Raw genomic sequence first — 19,428 nt, 5'->3', positions numbered from 1 at the left:
ACTCACGGTAGGAAAATGATTCAAATAAACAAGGAATATCACTGCTCAGAATTAAAAAAAAAAAAAAAAAAAAATCAAACCAACTAAAATAAAATCCTGTCCTGAAGTGCTAAGTATACTTCAAAGCAATATTTCAAAATTCAAGATTTTTGGTGCAAATCTGAAAATTGGTGCTTATGGCCAATAAGAAAAAAAAAAATCAAATTAAAAAGTCTTAACAGAATCTGTATTCATTTCATGCCCTGCGCCATCTTGCCTACTATTTTGTCTTTGGCCTAACAAAGTTTTCTAACATGGAATAAGAATTACGGAAATGGTATAGGAAATATAACTTCAGAATTATGCAGTTTAGGGTACTCCGTTGACGAGTGGTTGCTGGCCATCCACGCTGTCTGGCTTTTCCTTCTTCTGATTACGATCTTTCCCCGTGCGCAGCCGGTTCCCTTCACTGGAGGTATTCTGTAATGTTTTAGTGTGGACACTCCTTTCATTATGGCAGTCAACTCTGATCTAAAACAAGTTATATATGTTATAGAGAGAGACAGTATCCTACTGTAATCTGTGATTGGCCTGACAAAAACCTTAAGCCTGAAGTGAAATTCCTAAGGTTAAAAGGGAAAATGGAGGTAGGAAGAGAAGAAGTGCAAAAAATTAAGGCAGGATTTTTATGAGGCTTATGATTTTAAAACGACTTCTTCACTGGAACACATTGCTCATCTCACTGCATCCAAAGTTACATTAAAAACTTACAATCCTATCATGTCTTATTCTAAGCAGAATAAAACAATAATAAACAAAGTTAAAATGAATTTTGGGTACTGATTACCAGAAGTTACACCCATGCCTATAAATTAAGAGCTAAAAAAAATAATAATACTAATACTCTCCAAAGATTGTGAATCCCAGAGGCAAGAGAACAAAATACTCTTTCTATTCTGATTTTGTCAGGATCAGAACTCTACTTACTAACTAGCTATTAGTTTGCTACACCTTTTCAGTCTATTATAGGTTTGGTAGACTTTCTCCATACCAAGGCCTCTCACTGTTCCACAGCAGAAAACTAAGAGTAGGCTCATGGTAGCTGGTGTTTCAGATGACCAAACAAAGTCAACTTTGCTTTAAGAAAAAGAATGGCATAAGGGAAACCTGAAAAAGAAAATAATTTGTGTAGGGACTGGAATCCTAGGAGACTGGAAAGACGCAATTTAAATAATATTCTATGCTGTACAAATTAGTTTATGTGCAAACACAAAACACTTAAAAACTGCTAAGAGAATTCTACATGCTGCACAAAACATAACATTGACCAATGGGGCCAAAGCAACTATAGTCTATTCTCCAGTATAAATGCAAAGTATACCCCCAAATGTTCCACTATAATTTCAAAGTATATTTAATTGTTGGGTCAGAGGTATGTGTTTTAAATGTTAGGTGTCAAAGGTTCAGTGTTTTTCGACCTGTATCTAGTCTCATACTTATACAGAAAGCACTAACTTTTCATTTTGTATTACTTTAGTTATACATATAATTGTGAAGTCGTATCCTTTTAAACATTGTGATCAGATTATCCAGTTTACCAAACATATCATTGAAAATGAGGAATTACAAAACAGAGACATAAATATCTTAGTTTTGTAAAGCATATATACATATATTAATTCCGCCTATCTTTTTTATCTAGGTCCAAGGTCTTTTCTATACTGGTCCTTAAGTACCTGTCAATAGTTAACACCTACTCAGAATTGCTATGAATTCTAATGAATACCCCAGTATAAGAAGTTTCTGCTCTAAAAAAAGCATTTCTGGCTCATCTTGGGTGTTGTTCCCAAGCTAATCCAGTCAGGTGGTGGTTGTTGTTAAGTGTTATCAAGTCAGTTCCGACCCACAGCGACCCTGTATAGGGTTTCCTAGGAGTGACTGGTGAGCTTGAACCGCTGACCTTGTGGTTCCAACTGATTTTGCAGTCCAGAGCATTAACCTCCTGCGCCACACCAGGACACACAGTCAAGTAGGGAACCCTACATACTTGGATTATGAATTCAGGGTGAAAGAAGAAATTCTAAGAGAGCTCTGGGTTCTGGCAATCAAACATCACTCCATCACGTGCCAGCCATGTGACCCTGAGCAAACGATGGAGCCTGTCTGAGCGTTAGCTATTCACCTAGTACACAGAACAAACTTCTTACCTCTGGGGGCTGCAGTAAGATGGAATGAGACCAAACACACAAAGCACTTCGCAAAGGTGCCTGGAAGGGCTTAAGGATAGCTTCAAAATGATTGGAACAGTGGGGTCAGTGCAGGTGATGGCCTATTGAGACTGGAGCCTCAGAACAGAGCCGGCCATCAACACCTGTATCAGGTGATTCTCATCAGCCCTGTCTAAAAGGGCCTATGCCTTCTTTCTCAGAATTTTACTCAGAGGAGGGCAACAAGGGCCCCCACAGGGCTTACTCAGCTCTCTATACAGATACACCAAATGTGTAATCTTTCAATAAGTTTAAAAATAAAGTCATAAATCTGAAACAACTGTATTCAAATTATTTAGATGAGAAGAGGCCTATACAAGTTTACCTGAAGGGTTCCATCTGCTGTTCTTCCTTTAGCCTCTCTCGGGTTGCGTGGACGATTATCTGTTCGGGAGTGATCGTCGTTTCCTATGGCAACAGTTTAAAAATGTTCAACAGTGACCGATTCTGAAATGCACATCTTCTATTTATGTAGGCCAAATAATTGAAAATGTGATCAATAACCTAGTGATTCCAGTCACCTCTTATTTAATAATCTAGCAAGCTACCACAAAACTTCAGACAGTTACCATCTTCCTTCATTTCTTAACCAGTGAGAAAACCTTGTACCTTTGAAGCCTCCTCCACGCCCCCTTCCTCCCTGTCCTCTTCCTCCGCCTCCACGCCGACGTCCGTCTCCTCTGCGAAGAAAGTTCTCCCTCTCTTCCTCTGTTGGAGCTAATGACCAATCACTGAGTTCGTCTCTGTGGTCAGATTCTGTTTCAGAAGCATTTGATGCTTCAGAATTAGTTCCTATCGAGAGTTAAAAGTTATATACCATTGTCTGACTTAGAAAAAAAAAAAAAAAGGTAGGTTAACAGAAGCTTCCAGAGACGTTTCAGGGGTAATGCGATACTTTTCCCAACATATAAACCCACCACCGAGTATTACACAACCTTCCATTTTGTAAACCAAACAATTCTAAATTTCATTTCTGATATTTGTGATCATTTTGGTTATAAACATTTTTGGTTCTCATTTAACAAATTAAAGGTATCTTATTAGGTACCTAAGTTCAAATCTGAGTGTGTCAGTCACATCATTAAACAGCTGTGTTCTGTTAAACATCTGTGCCCTCCTGATAAATCAAACCTTAATACAGGGAGCTCCTTCTAACAGGCTTGGCCCAGGGACAAAGGGGAACACACTTCTTGATCAAGTATAAGAGAGGAGCAAATAAGGCCACCATGGCAACTGTCCCAGGGAAGGGTCTCTTGTAGGACCATGGACTGGACCAAGTTGAAGGGGGATATATCTGCCTGAGGCTTGGTCCACAAGCTTCCCTTCCACTCCCAGAAAAATGGTTGATCATGAATACAGGCATTGCTACAAATCAGCTCATTATGCCTGAGAAGGTGGATGCCTTAGGAGGTGGGGATGGGGAAAGAGCTCCATGGTGAGGCAGGACTCCATCAGCACAAAGAGCTGCCTATTGGGAGAGGAACTGTGAGGGGCTAGGATCAAGCATGGCCTAAGAGTAGGTGTCTTTTCCCGCCGACCCAAGAATTATCAATTCAACTACCTCTCTCTTCCTCTGTTGGAGCTACTGACGAATTACGGCTTCATTATTATAGTTTCATTCCTGTGGATTTTGAAGGCTTTTTTTCCCCCATCTTAAAGAGTCTCATTTTGAGATGCAAATATTTATGAGATGGATTATGCTTTAAACCATCCTTTGCAAATTACACAGTTGTTACATAGTCAAGTACCAAAGAAGAGGGGCTGGGAAGGCAGAGAGACTTTAACTATGTCCTGACTGTGCTGAGGATTGAATTGAGTCCTGCTGCTCAGAATCACACACAGTTCATATCCTGCAAGTATGACTAGCACATGAGCCACAGTACACAAATGAAAAAGGGTGCTCTGTCCAGCAGTCAGGCCATCCACACACAAGGGCATCTGCAGACTTATCCCCCTCAAGGTGTGGACAGAATTCACACCTGCCTTGAGAACTACACGTGTCATGATCAAACTTTGATTATGGATGAATTGGAAACCACATGGTGAGACTGTCATAATGAGATTCTAATAAATAATAGAGATTAGCAGCTAATAATTCTAGAAACAGATAAAGTAACTGAGTAAAATGCTTAGTTTGTACCTGAAGTATATCCAGGACCGCGTCTGCCGTGCCCCCTATTTCTGTAAGGTCTACTACCTCGACCCATTCCTTGACCATCATCAGTCACATAGCCTTTTTCCTTATCTGTACGATTTGGTGGTGGTCTAGAACTAGCTCCAATCTGTCGCAACTGCTCATCAATTTGTAATCTCTCCAAACGCAACTGGTCTACTTCCTATTTAAAATATACAAGATAACAGTAAAAATAATTTGACATTTTACTTAATATTACCTTTCTCCTTTTCATCAGATAAAAAGTATACTGGAAATGCTTCAATCTCAGTTCTAAATTGACAGTAAACACTGTTACACAGATTTGTCAGGAATTGGAATGGTCTCCTTAAAAAGAAAATGATTACATAATAGATAACATATTTACTGTTGTCCCAAATTAGAGAGAGAACAAAAATATTTAGCATCAAATTGATACTGAATAAAATGTATCAAGTTGTTTGATTTTGCATTCTTCTCCACCTACTCTATTGTTAAGGCACACATAGACTGTTCTGGGGGCTTCTTGATGGGAAGATATTAAATGAAACAACTAGAAAATGTTAAGAATACAGATCAATGACTTTTAAGGTTTAACCAGAAAAACCTTAAAAAAAATCACACATTGCAAATAATCTTAATTGAAATATTTTTGCTAGGTTATCCCTTCCTTTACAAAAAAACATTGAGATGAGGCTGTCATTTGTTTTAAAAGAACATACAGGCAGTTCGTGGATTATGAACCAGTTCTACTCTTCAAGTCTGTTCTCCAGTCAGATTTGTTATGTTAAGTCCTACAAGTCTGTATTTAATGCCAATTAGTCAAATGTCTGGAGTCCTGGTATAGTGCTGTAGTCTAATGCGTCAGACTGTAAAGTCGTTTGAACTGCAAGGTTGGTGGTTCAAGCTCACCAACTGCTCCTTGGAAACCCTATACAGGGTCACTATGGGTCGGAATCGACTCGAAGGCACTTAACAACAAGTCAAATGTCTGTCTTAATAATATACAGTGAACCTTTCAATGCATGAAAACATTAAAAACACTTTCAGACACACGAAAATATCTTTAACTTTACAATACAATACCGTAATCCTAATGTTTTGATGCGCATCACATAATAGTGCCCATTTGTTATTACAAACCATTCATTACTTGTTCCTCAGATTTTTAATATAATAGGCTGTTTGGGGGGGCGCTTGTTCCATATAACTATGGGTTATACCTAAGTTCCATTCATTACCGGTGGACTGTTTGTATACTACGGTAGAGTATGTCTTAGGTCTTTGGATGTGTTTAGACAATTAGGAGCAATTATTTCCAATTAGCTGGAAATGCTGACATTCCTTATACGGAGGGAAGAGGGGGGCCATTTAACAGGTGCCCAAAAGAGTTAAGTCTTACAGCATGTCTTGAAGTCTTTAAGACTATTACTGCTCGAAAAATTTATAAGCAGTATAAACTTAGTTGATCCAAACATACAGCTGGGGCCCATGAATATAGACCCTTAGACAAAATGGTTGCAATATGTTCATTTCTTTCAAATCCAAATAGAACCTCAGTTCTAATCTCTGTCTTTCCAATCTGCTCTAATCCCTCACTTACTGGCTGCAGGCACAACCTGTAACATCATTATACTGGGTGTCTCAGTTAACCAGGAGCTGCTATAGGGACTATCTTTGTGAACAGGAATTGGGGAAGCTCTGGTAAAGCTAAGTTATCAAAGTCTGGGTTGTGGTGGCGGCTTCTGGAAAAGAAAGGTCAAGTAAGGATTCTACGGGAACGTCATCTGAGTTTAGATCCATAATTTCTGTTTTACATGCAACTGAGTGGCTTCCTCCATGGGGATAGTTAAACCTCATGGAATATCTTGAAAAACAAAATGGTTGTTCAGGTTATTCCCACTGGGCAATGCAGTCACCTTTTGGTGAGAGATGCCAGGCCCAATCAAGGGAAGATACGGTGAGAGAAAGAATGACAGTAACACAGTTGCTAAACACAAAAAATGATCATCTATTATGAAGAACAAATGCAAAGATCCAGAAAAAGAAAAATAGAACATCAATCACATTAACAATGATTTTGATGCAATAGACCCCTAACATTCAGGATCTCCATAATTATTTAAGATAAACATATGGTTACAACAATCAAACACACAAATATCTTTCATATAAAACATGCTTTAAAGCAAAAAGAAAAAGCAAGTCAAAAACAAATGTGCAGATTTTACTGAATGAAATGTTCCCAGTTTTAATTCCTCACAACCATAAAGATGAATAGAACTCCCAGCTACTTCTCTTTTGCTTCCTTTCACTCTTAGGGGCATACAAGTCATTCACTTTGTATTTCTTTCTTATGAAAAATCAGCAAAAGAAAAATGCCCAAGTTAGCACCAGAAATAGTGCAATTGTTGTTGTTGTTGTTAAGTGTTGTCAAGTAGGCTCCGCTCTATAGGGTTTCTAAGGAGTGGCTAGTTGAGCTTGAACCACCAATCTTGCAGTTCAAATGACTTTGCAGTCTGGTGCATTAACCCACAGTGCCACACACAGAAACGTGGAATAAGCCATAGACTGCTAACCGCTGACTCCATGGCACTTAACAACACACTATAGTTTTGATACACAGGGATACAAAAGAGAAATTATAGAAGTGAAACAGAACAAATTTCACTTCACTGAATGACAGAATATTCTGGCTGAAAGGAATTTTCTAATACATCTAGCCTAGGTGGAAAAGAGACTGGCGGCAAATCTAGGCACTGCCCAACCAATATTCTTTCTACCTACTACACCTTGTCACCTTCTGCCTTCTCATTTGCAATCAAGAGGAGATGTAAGTATATACACACTAAAATGAGCATTTTCAGTAAGACATGATTAGTTTATACTTTGTATAACAGAATACTGAGAAAGATATTAAGGGCAAACATTTGAAAAATGGAGACTTCGTGAAACACTGACATTTCTTGATAAGACGTCATGAAAGGGAGAAGAAAGGCAAGTAAGTGCTAAACAGAAGTTTTGGGGAAAAAAAACATTCACAAAAGCTAGAAAGACTCAAAGTGGATTAAAAGGCTACTCACAGGATTAACTACATTGAGTGTGAGGATTTAACAGGAGACTAATGGGAAATAAGGGAATTTATCGAGAACTAGGATGTTGGGCCTTCAGTTGTCTTGATGAAAACCTGACATACTTTCAAAAGGAATATAAACTGAACAGAGTATTGTCTCTGATACCTTTTACAATTCATTTAAAAAATATGTGTATGTATGTATCTGCTAGAATGAATCCTAGCTGCTGAAAGATATATTTACTATAGTCTTTATATTAAAGTGCAAAAGGAATACAATTTCTCATTATTTCTCTTCTCACCTTTAAATAGTTCAGGTGATAATCCAAAAGAACAGTGGCATTAGCAATGCTGTCCTTTGTTCCCACAAAAACAAATGGTACCATACCCTGAAAAAGAAATGGTGACAATGATCTCATAGGATTAAGGACAGGTTAGTCTGAATACTGCAAATAATGACTAAATCCCTAGCACAGGGTATGACAAACAGCAGGCGCACAAATATTTGCAGAAAAAAAAAGTCAACACATGAAAACAAAAAACAATCCTACATGAGTAATTTACACAACTGTGCAAAAGGACAAGCCAATATAGCAACCTCTTAAATGCATCCAGTTCTTATGTTTAAAGACTATTAAACGTTGGCAAAAATAAACAAGTATTTCATTCAAATCACGCAACACGATGAAACGCATAAAGATAACAAATACTTAAAAAATGGTCTACTAATCCATTTACTATAGATTTTATGTAGATCAAATTCTATTTTTTAAAAATAAAATTAACATTAGATATGAGGGATAGTAAAAAGACGAAATTAACTTTGCTAACCAAGTCAATAGGGTACAAACAAAGCACAAAGAGAAATAAAAATGCACTGAAAAATTAATCTGTAAGAAAATAACCTAGGCACCTCCTGGAGCATATCATTTTGCCAGTCCCAATGTATTCCAATAACTCTCTGAAATGTTTAAACGGCTAAATCAGAAGAGAAATTTCATTTGCTTCTAACTGTATATGTATGTATACACACACACACAAACACAGACACACATACACACACACATTTATATTAAAGTCTATTAAAAATATTTATTTCTAGTCCTTCAGTATAAATCAGAAAAAAAGCAACTATTGGTCACACGTTACAGGAAAGTCTAACCACAGCTGAGTAAAACAATAGTTGGCAATTATGGCGGGTTCAGAATTGAGAAGAGTTCAACATTTTGCTACTAAAGAAATGTACATGGTTACTGATATTCACAAGTGAGTAGAGGAACACATGTGGTAGTTTTGATGTCGACACAAAATTTTCAGGGAGAAGTTATAACATGCAAGAAGCCAGAAGCTCTCCCTCTTTAATACAGAGCCTTCACTTGACAGATGTGGCTGCTGCTGGGCTGCGTCTGCCTGCTTGAATTCGGCACTAAATAAAAGGTACATGGGGTTGGATCAGGTGTTTCTTTTTGTTCCCTTCACATTAACATGGCTGTTGATGGAGAAGAAAACTGAAGAATCAGGAAACACTGGTTTCAAACTGACCTTTACTACCTCCTAGTAGCAACCACCACCCAGAGAATCAGGTGCTACAGAAAACCCATGGGCTTCTTTCAGACATAGTTACAGATTTGCATCAGATATACATGAACTATAGAATTAACCACGCCAATGGACCAGATCTCTTTTCTCAAAAGCATCTATTTTGGCTGTTGAGTTTTCTCCCAATATGACTTTGCTACAAAGCAGTTAAGCATAGTATTTTTCCAACTGCCATATGGTGAAATGCTACACTGCTTCCCAGCATTTAAACCCTACTTCAGATTTGGTTAGATCGACTTTGGAAAAATTTCAAAAAACACTTTTTCTTGCACCATGTCCAAAGTTGGTATACCCAAGTGCCACTCTGACTTATGCACATTGCTCATAGACCTGAATATTAAAATCAAGAAAAGTGAGCGCAAAATGAAATAGAATGGTGGCTGGCCTTCCATATGGACTCCAGGAAACAGCTATTCCCCTCTTCCGGGATAAGAACAGGGTTGCCTAACATAGAGGGATATCTGATCAACCTTCTCTTGGTAAAATGGCATTTTTGTTTCATCTCTTATAAACCATGACATTTTTTTCCCCATAAAAAGATATTACAGGCCAGGTAATTTATTAAAAACCAGGGCCCTGCCCTCCAGGAACTAAGGTGGTAGGGGAGATCCACAAGTAAAAATAAATGCAGTTAAGTGCTTGGGTAGGAGTGAGCCCATGGAATGCATATAAGAAGACACGGCACCTGTGGCAAGGACACGAGGAAACCATCACAGAGACTAAGGTCAAAGCGGAGGAGGCACGCAGAAGGTTGCTACCCAAAGAAGAGAAAGCAACAGACAATATAATAATGTTCAGAGAACTTGAAATACTTTAGCATGGCTCAAGCTTCTATGAGGAGGAAGAACAGGGAGAGAGGAGAGGAGAGCAGAGCAGAACCCATGAAGGGCCTTCTCAGCGACATTAAGGGGAGAGAAGCAGGGCAACTGACACACATACCCACAAACACTCTTCCACCATCCCCCAACCCTGATGACCCTTTGTATTCTTTCTTAACAAGGGGAATAAACATGAAAATAGAAAATTAAAATGTATTTTTCAAGGAATGTTTTCCTACCTGCCAAGCCTTGAGTTCAGGTTTCTGGGATTCCCCTGCTACAATTGATGAAACCACTAACACCTAAAGCAGTATAAGGAATGCAAGTGATGTCATTAACTATAACAAATGATACACAGAAGCCTGAACGCAGGACTTTCACTGTAGGACTTCTAAAGCCATTGTCTAAATATTTAGGCTCGATCTAGTATTGAAACTCAGTTTCTAATATACGGTTTTAAGTATCAACTAATGCCATCTAACAGAAAGAAGGTATATTTTGAACGACTATTCTGCAAAACTTCAAGAGATATAGCCTGAAAACATCAAAGTCCACCCTCAAAAGAAAAATGTTACTATTAATTGCAACCCCATTTATGTTTACGGCATACAATTGGTCACTGTAAGTCAATGGAAGGTATGGATCATTATGGTTTGCAATATCTCATAAGCTGGCGATCAGATTTGAAAAAAGGTAGAATAATGAGTAGTTTACAAGTCTAACCAGTGAAAACACCCGAAACACCAATTGTGACATTTGAGTCGAAGAAATTAGTTTTAGTGCGATGCAAAGGGACAAATATTTCTTACCCTCTGAACTTTTGTACTGTTAGGCTGAGAAAAATGGGCGCTGTTTTCCTTGATCTCTAAATGTTTCTTTTCTTCTGAGGGGTTAGGTCCAACCCTTGAATTGTTGGAAGGTAGGGAATTTGGTGGGATAATTTCCTTGGTTAAAACAAACAAACAAAACAAAAAACACACAAGAGAAAAGAAGACCAATTTTTAAGAAGTTATTTTTCATCATCGGGTCAATGATCGTACTTTCACTTAAAGTAAATTATCTTAAACAGCTTTGGCACCTAAAAATACAGAATGCAAAATCATTACTAAATTTAAAGGAGAAAAACCCCAGAAGAGTTCACTTCCATTAAAAAAGCTTTTCACAAAAGAAAAGTGGCTAGGCAATGTATGAAAGTGACGGCCCTCTGGAGCATACTATTACAAAGAATAGTTTTGCACAGAAAAGCACATACTCAATTCCCCAACCCTATTCAAATAGTTCAAAAGTTGCTACTGCAAAACATATATAAGCATGAAGGTAAAACCGAGGGTTATCAAATGTAAAGATGAGAAGCAGAAGAAAGATGTGTGCCAGTTTAAATAGAGCACATAGAAATAGACACACACACATACCAAATCCCTAAGCTATAAAGCCAAAGAACGAAAACCAGAAAATCTAATCAGCATAGGAGTTTGATCTTTGTCAGCAACAGGAATATCTGAAATGTGCTTTGCAAAGAAAGCACTTTAAATTTATGATTTCATTACATGTGCATGGCCCAATCATGGAGGTTTCATATTAAAAATATTCACGACTACTCATATTGATGGTCAAGAAACAAGACTTAAAAGGGCAAAGGGGACCAAGCCAAAATCTCAGCATCAGAGAATGGTACACCTGTATCCTTCATTTACTCAGGTAGAATTCTGTTAACACCTGCACATTACAGAGGCCTCTACAACAAATTTGTCAACTAAAACAATCAAAACAACTTTGACATTTTTTCAGACAAATCAGAAACACATGCATTATAACATACATACCTCTTCTTGTGGAACATTTTTCTCATTTTCAGCCTCAATTCTCACTCTTACAACTCCTGATTTGTCCACAATCTCCTGAATCAGCTTTCCATTTTTTCCTATTACTTTGCCTAAGTTAAAAAATGAATAATTCATGTTTGGTTTTAAAAATGCATAACTGAAACCAATAAGCATACTCCACTGTAAACTATCACATTCATATACAAGTGTGTAGTTCATATATTATATTGAACTACATATAAGATTTAAAAACTAAATTTGAGTCTTTTCACAAAGACAGATAAGCTAGTTTTCTCGGTTACCATTGTTTTTAAACTTTTACCTATAACTTTCTTTTTTTGATTGTGAACTGAGTGATAGTTTACATGGGAGAACATTAGCTTTATATCATCATTTCATTGCAATGATTACAATCCCCTCCGTGCATCATCATTTAACAGTATTTGCTTCCATTCCCTCTGTTTTTCTTTTTGGGGGTGGGGTGGGGAGGGGAGATGTACACAAAAACACTCAGGAATATACAATAATTTAAACAACCAAAGTGCACATTCTGCAAGCCTGCCTCCTGGTGGCCAGCACTCAGTGCCTCTCTTTCCGTGAGTCTAGAGTTCTCAGTGGCTCCCTCTCTCCATGTCCTCATCTCTGGTGTCGCTGCTTCTCTGGATAAGGTCTCGCATTCCGCTTGTGCTCTTCCACTTTGATGGTCTTAGGGTCCTCTTTTTCTGAACTGTAAGATTAACTACTCCCCAGGTTGTTTGTTTTTTTAACAAAGCTTCTTTCTACCTTTACAGTTGTGACAGTTGCAATTAATCATGATAACAATTATTCACTATTGAATCATAAGAATCTTATCCCCATCTCTTTTCACCAGACTCATCTAGGCAAGATGAAAACTATTCAGTGGGGACTCTATTTTCCCCTGCACACTCTTAAACTAAACTTCCTTTTGAAAACTTGTAAGCCAGTCACTTCGTGCCTTTATCACCCCCTCATTTTAGGTAGCCAATGTCTAAGTTACCCATCTCTATCTACCCTGTGTACAGAGGGATAGGATTGATACTTGATGTGAAGACTCCTTCCCTCTCTGTAGGTATTTTGAGCTACTACATCCGTGAATACAGGTCAAGTTCATTAAATTATAGCAATTTACCCTTGCTTCCTTCATCAAAACAAAACAAAAAAATGTATCTTCCTCTAGTCGAGTTCTGATTAGCAAGCCATTGAGGCTAGGTCAAATGGGTACTATCTATAAGTCTGGGCATTCTTGTGAGTCTCCCCTCACTTTGCATCAGCTGGATGCTTTACTCTCAGCTCTAGTCCTCTGTGGCTATGTCCTTGTCCATGGGCTCAGGTGTCACCAGGTCTCACCACACTTTGGACCAACCAGCCCTTTCCTCTTCTCTCTCTCATCTTCAGGTCAACGGGAGTCTATGGAATGTGGTTGAACTCAGCCCATTTCTTCATTGCTTTTATGGCAGTAAACTGCTACAACTTGTAGAGCAGCTTGTAGATTTGAACGGCCAACCTTTTGGTTAGCAGTCGAGCAGCTAACCATCTAAAATGAGCAGTGCAAACTCATGAAGCCAATATGCTAAAAGATTATGATTCCTGTGCATTATTCACAAATTATAGTTTATTACAAAGGGAAAGAATTAGAGTACAAGTGAAAAATTAAGAGGGTATATACTTTATGTCAAAACCACACCAAAAGAGTTTATGACCAGTTTTAGATTATGTATAACAAGCTGCCAAGATTTTGTTACTGTTGTTATGTGCTGTGGAGTCGATTCCAACTCATAGCGACCCTGCATAGTGTTTCCGAGGCTGTAAATCTTTACGGGAGTAGAAAGCCTCATCATTCTTCTGTGGAACCGCTGATAGTTTTGAACTGCTGTCCCTGAGGTTAGCAGCCCAATTCATAACCACTACACTACCAGAGTTCCTTTCCAAGACTTTAGGTACCAGTAATAAACAGGCATACGATTCTTGCTCTCTTTTGAACATTAATTTTGATCCCATACTTAGTAGATAATGACTGCTTTCATATCTACTATGAACATCAGTATAGAACATGACATTACAAGCATAAGATCTGAATCTAGAAATGTACAGCCTTGGCTCTTCCAGGGTATCTGGACACAACCTTCACCCACCTTCTCAACTAAGGTGGTGTTGTGGAACCACCAAGTCAAGGGGCAAAGTTCAAAGCCAAAATGAGCTTGCGCTTTGTCACACAGGAACATCTTGTTCTTCTAAGCAAAGTAGAGCGTCAGAGCTCCTGCTGTGTTTACCAGCCTCGCTCACCCCAACATACCTATCTTAATTGGTCATAGGCCAGGAAAAAGAACTAACACCACTAATTGAGATCTACTGCTCTAGGTTCCTTGGGCAATTATTTGTTACTCCCTACTCTTGCAAGAAAACAGGGGTGAGGTGGAGGGGTATTACTGAAGCCTTGCCACAGTTTGTTTTCATCTCTAACACTTACGGAGTTCACAAAAAGAGAGATACTGGCACGTTTCTATTAAGACAATACCTTAACAGTTCTAAGTACTCTGTTCTAATGGCAGCTGACTGAATAATCATTGTCAAGAGTGGGTGAAGAACAAGCACATTTGAAGAAAAGGAAGACAATGAGTGCACATAGTGAAGAGTTGGTGAGAAATTAAGAAATCATAAACCAATGAGGCTCAAGGCAAACTCATGCAATACTGATTCTGGTATCTCCTCCACCAAAAATGCTTTCTGCAAGCTCCCAACATTCCCATTGCTGCAGTAGACAATCTTTATGAAACATTGTTTTGTTTCACTAACAAAACTCAGGCTGGCTGTATGCACTTCAACAGGCTTCCTGGTGAAAGGTCCCTTCTGGGAGCCTCTTCTTTCCATGCAGGACTCCAGGTAGAATTTATGATTAATACCAGAGAATTGCATTCTACATTACAGTTATTTACAAAGCCCAACTGACAGCTTTCTCCTATTCAGTTCTACTGAATGGATGGAGCTGTTTTTAAATAAGTTGAAGGGCAGAGAAGAAACATGTATAGGATTCCTTAGTATGTCTGGAACTCAGAACTGCCATAGATAGGTTCTTTGTATGCATTTTCCCATTTAAGTATCACAGCTTTGCAAGGTAGATAACATTCTCACATTTTACATGTGAGGAAAGATGGTGGTGGGAGTCCTAAAACACTTGCACAGGTTTACAGAGCTACTAAAAAGTGAAGCCAGCATTGAAATCTAGATCTAAGGGTAATGTCTGAACTCTTTCCCCTACCATCAAGCTGTCTCCAAAGGAACTTAATGAAGTGGATACAGAAACGACTATCTATTTAGTAACTAAAAAAAAACAAAATAAAAAACACAATTCCTATTGGCTAGATTTTTATACTCACTGCTGTAATTCACAAGAATTTTTCTAAGGCATTTATTTGAGAAACTTTTAAATAAGAAAACAAAGCATTCCTAGTGCTACTGACCTGATTTTATCCTTTGCTATATATGTATATTCTACTCATACACGTGGTGTGTGACTTACTTCAGTATCATTACATGCTCATATCCTAGTTGTGTAGTCTATCCAAGGGGGCTTTAAAAAAGTTTGTGGGGAAAATGAAGTTAAAAGAGTAGAATTTTTCTACAGACTTTTGGACACCCCCTCATACAGTTAAGCTAATTACTATTTCACTAGCATTTTTACTTTTATCCTCAGTGAAATGGTAATTTTCTTAGGGATAAACATAATATCCCTTGTGTTTGAAATGACACAGGAAGAAGTTTATAATTAATTCTGTGCTGACCAAAAACAAATACACAAAAAAACATGTAGTGCGCAGTGGTTACGAATCGGGCTGCAAACCGCAAGGTCAGCAGTTCGAAACTACCAGCTGTTCCGTGGCAGAAAGATGAGGCTTTCTGCTCCTCGGAAACCCTGTACAGGGTCGCTATGAGTCGGAACCGACACTACGGCACATAACCACCACCAAGCAGGATTAAAACTAAATATTCTTTGTTTTCTTCTTTTTAATATTTTCCCTTAGGGCAGCATTACTTTATATAGCCAATCATTATCTAGTTTAAAAGGCAAAAATGTACATTTGGCAAGCCCAAATTATATTGATAAATTACAAACATAAATAGTAATAAAACTGCACCTGGTCTGAAATGTCTCACCAAAGCTCTCTGCAGGAGCGTTTAGAAACGTTGGTAAAGAATGCTCAGGTATTTGCAGGTATTCATGTTTGTGATGACTATGAAAAAGAGTAATCAAGACAAAGAATTCCTGGTGTGACACTGTAGGGACAGTACTGAACTGCTAACCACTAAGTTGGTAGTTCAAGCTCACCAGCCACTTCGTGAAAATCCTATAGGTGGTCACTATGAGTCAGAACTGACTCATAACTCAAAACAATAAAGAATTACTGTATTCTTTGCAGAACCCCCCTGAGACATTCAGAGTTACTCCTAACTTTTCTTAGACTTAAGTAACACACTCAAGGGCCCTCGGCTAATAACCTCAAGTTCAGTGGTTGAAAGCCAGCAGTGTATCTGTGGCAAAAAGCTGTGGCAGTGTGCTTCTGTGAAGACTATAACCTTGGGAATCCTACGGGGGAGGAGTTTGACTCTATCCTACAGAACTGCTAACTCATAGGCAATGGACTGAAAGATTTAACCTACGTTTAGATAGTCAAAGGCAGAAATACCTAAGAATGCTACCATTTTACAGTCTTGTTATTACTGTAGTTAGGTGCCTGTGAGTCCTTTTCGACTCATAGTGACCCTCAAGTGACAGAGTCCAACTGCCCCACGGGGTTTTCTTGGCTGCTATCTTGAACGAGATAGGTCGCCAAGAATATAACCATTTGTACCACCAGGGCTCTTTATAGTTCCATTAGAGAGATCAAACACTTATGTTACCCAAATGATAAAGCCTGAAAATGTCATTTATTTTGAAAAACATATTCAGTTTTAAGATTGATGTAGGACACAGCAAGGAGGCCAAGCAAAATGAACTGTTCCAGGTATTAGCAGGTCTTTTGCATTACCTTCTGAAAATGCAATCCTTGAGCACCACATTTACCAACTACTTCCTATAACCTGTAGGCAACAGACCATATTTCAAAGATTAAATTTCACCTGAAATGATCCCTCCAGAAAAGGAAAATGAAATTCTGTCTATACAGAGAAGTTTATAGACACAGACACAGACACAGACACAGACACAGACACACACACACAGAGTCCTGGTGTGGCACTGTGGGTTAATGTGCCCGACTGCAAAGCCGTCTGAACTGCAAAGTCGGTGGTTCAAGCTCACCAGCTGCTCCTTGGAAACCCTATACAGGGTTGCTATGGGTCGGAACCGACTCGACAGCACTTCACAACACCAACATGTACACACACATTTTTTTTCCTAGCATATGTCAACGGCAATTTGTGACTCACCTACTAAGTTCCTAGGAACTTGAATGACATCTTCAGCAAATTCCAGAAAGCTTCTTGCCTTTTTCACGGCATCCTGGTCCTAATGAAAAGAAGGAAAAGTTTCAAGACAAAGGATGAGTCAGCTGAAATATTCCATTCTAGTCCCAGAAAAAAGGAGTCAGTAAAAGACTTACCTCTCCGTAAATATGAAATGTGCAAGTGTCTTCATCTAGATCAATAGCCGTGACCCCAGGTACTTTTCTGGCTTGCTGAATATTAGCACCATGTGTACCAATAGCTAGGCCCATTAGATCTTCTCGTACAATAAACTGTTCATGAAACCTTGAGGCAAGTTGTCTTGAACTCTGAAGAGAAATGCAGGTCTGATAAATTTATCAAGGATTAAGCCAACTGTATTTAGGTCATCCATGTAAATGATCTTACCCTGTATACCAGAGGCCTGTAAGTTATTTTCAGCTGATAACTAACAGGCTTTAGAAAATCACCTCCCACAGCAAGAGTGTTTTTAGGAGAATGAAGGTCAATGCCATTTAATATATTTTTGTTAACAAGAAGTAGTTTGTTAACAATTTTCCAAGGCAACTTTAAAATACCTATTTGCAAGGCTGCCTTAGTTAACGAATGACATCAACAATGTAATTAAGAAGCAGATCAAATGTTTCCAAATAAAAACCAGCTCACTGTGTCTGACAGACGCAATGCTATTTATTTTAGTAAAAACATTTAAAATATCAACCTTACAGAAAACTTCATTCACTTTGTTTTATATCAAAGGATGAATATATATTTTCGCCCCCTGGAAGCTGCCAGTTTCATAACTTGCCACTAGATACTGTGTTCTAGAAGGACAACCCTATACCCATGCCCCCCAACCTCAAGAAAGGAACTACATATTGTTGGTGCATTAGTGACATTGACTACGGAAGACCAACAATCCTACACATGGGCATTTAAAATATAAAAGACATGAGTCTGTAAAACCTTGTGAGCTGGATCCACAAGTATGAACTCTTTCAAATACTCAATGATGACAAAATTAAGTTATACCAACACCCAAAACTTGTGGATAATCACTCTCTTTACATAGCATTGCCAAAATTTAATGTTTAGTTCTAGCATGCCATTAATGAAAACCAAAACGCATTAGTGGCTCATGTAGAAAAATGGGAGTTTCTTGTCTGAATATGTGAATCTCTTTGATATTAGTAGTGAGGAAAGAAAGACATGCATACTAGTTTCTTATTATTCAACACTCCAGATCATTTTGAATGAATGACTAGAAATAGTATAAACAATTTGAAAAGTAACCACAGTTACTCTTCTAGGTTGTTGTTGTTAAGGGCCACTCAGTCGATTCCGACCCATAGCGACCCTGTATAGGGTTTCCAAGGAGCAGCTGGTGAGCTCGAACCACTGACTTTGCAGTTCAAATGACTTTACACTCTGACGTTAATTCGCTTGGTTCATTCTTTTTATTGATAATTCACTGATACATGGTATGCCAAAGGCATGGTAGTAGATCATTTAAGAAGAATTAGATGTTTATGGAGAAGCATGTATTTTTGCAATACGCATAATGAAAGTAAGGAGGCTGTTGTGGCCTAAAAGTTATGAGAGAATCACTAAAGAAACTACAGAATTGTGAACACAGGGGCATCAAGAAAGAATGAGTGCATAAGGAAAGCAAATAGCTAAAGGAGAGTATGAGTTCCTCCTCTCCTGCTCAAGCACACATCAGGCTGGAAGGCAGAGAAATTTCACAGGGTTTTACAAGCAGAGAGCCTTTATTGCCTTCTCTCTTGCAATGTAGCTTGGAACTCCTCTTTTTGTTTTCTCCCTAAGTCTTTGCCATTGTAACACCGTGTTTTTACCTCAAATGAAATGAATAATGAAAAGGTACTCTGGGCTTTGACAGTAAAATACTTGAGTTGGCACATTAAATTAAATCCATTTTCATTTTTATGGTAATGGATGGGGGTACTAGGTAGTTATCAATGAAAACAAATGTATGGTGATGGAAATTATTGGAGGATTAATAAAAATAGATAAAATGCACCTTAAAAGATGAAATAGTAAGTTAGGGAAATAGCCTCTGGCAGGAATCTGAAGACAGGAGTTTTAAAGAGTGACAACCAACTAGAATGAAGAAGTTCTACACCCTTTTAAACAGAGATAAACATACATCATGAGAGGCACAGGATTAGCACTCTAGCACTTTGATGATAACATGTCACATGGAAGAAGCATTGCTTCATTTTATTAGCAGTTTTGA

The 19,428-nt window shown here is 38.2% G+C and overlaps 1 protein-coding gene across 2 annotated transcripts in view; it reads right to left on the bottom strand.

Moving 5' to 3' along the window:
- Positions 1 to 238: 238 nt before the first annotated feature.
- Positions 239 to 19,428, bottom strand: part of FMR1 (fragile X mental retardation 1) — a 39,317-nt gene continuing 20,127 nt past the window's right edge. The window contains exons 8-17 of one of the 2 annotated variants that reach the window (XM_006869719.1): positions 17,330 to 17,500; positions 17,157 to 17,235; positions 11,712 to 11,821; positions 10,698 to 10,832; positions 10,128 to 10,190; positions 7,774 to 7,860; positions 4,387 to 4,582; positions 2,856 to 3,038; positions 2,572 to 2,654; positions 349 to 510 (exon numbers count right to left, since the gene is read on the bottom strand). In XM_006869719.1, the coding sequence (XP_006869781.1) occupies positions 349 to 510; positions 2,572 to 2,654; positions 2,856 to 3,038; positions 4,387 to 4,582; positions 7,774 to 7,860; positions 10,128 to 10,190; positions 10,698 to 10,832; positions 11,712 to 11,821; positions 17,157 to 17,235; positions 17,330 to 17,500 (1,269 nt within the window). Of the gene's footprint in view, positions 511 to 2,571; positions 2,655 to 2,855; positions 3,039 to 4,386; positions 4,583 to 7,773; positions 7,861 to 10,127; positions 10,191 to 10,697; positions 10,833 to 11,711; positions 11,822 to 17,156; positions 17,236 to 17,329; positions 17,501 to 19,428 lie in introns of both variants that reach the window. The other variant, XM_006869720.1, reaches the window with a different exon arrangement.

The sequence above is a fragment of the Chrysochloris asiatica genome, unplaced genomic scaffold (genome assembly GCF_000296735.1).
Source record: "Chrysochloris asiatica unplaced genomic scaffold, ChrAsi1.0 scaffold00134, whole genome shotgun sequence".
In the NCBI taxonomy this organism is placed as follows: Eukaryota; Metazoa; Chordata; class Mammalia; order Afrosoricida; family Chrysochloridae; genus Chrysochloris; species Chrysochloris asiatica.
Note: the sequence above shows the minus strand (reverse complement) of the source record. Positions and strands in the feature narration are given on the sequence as shown.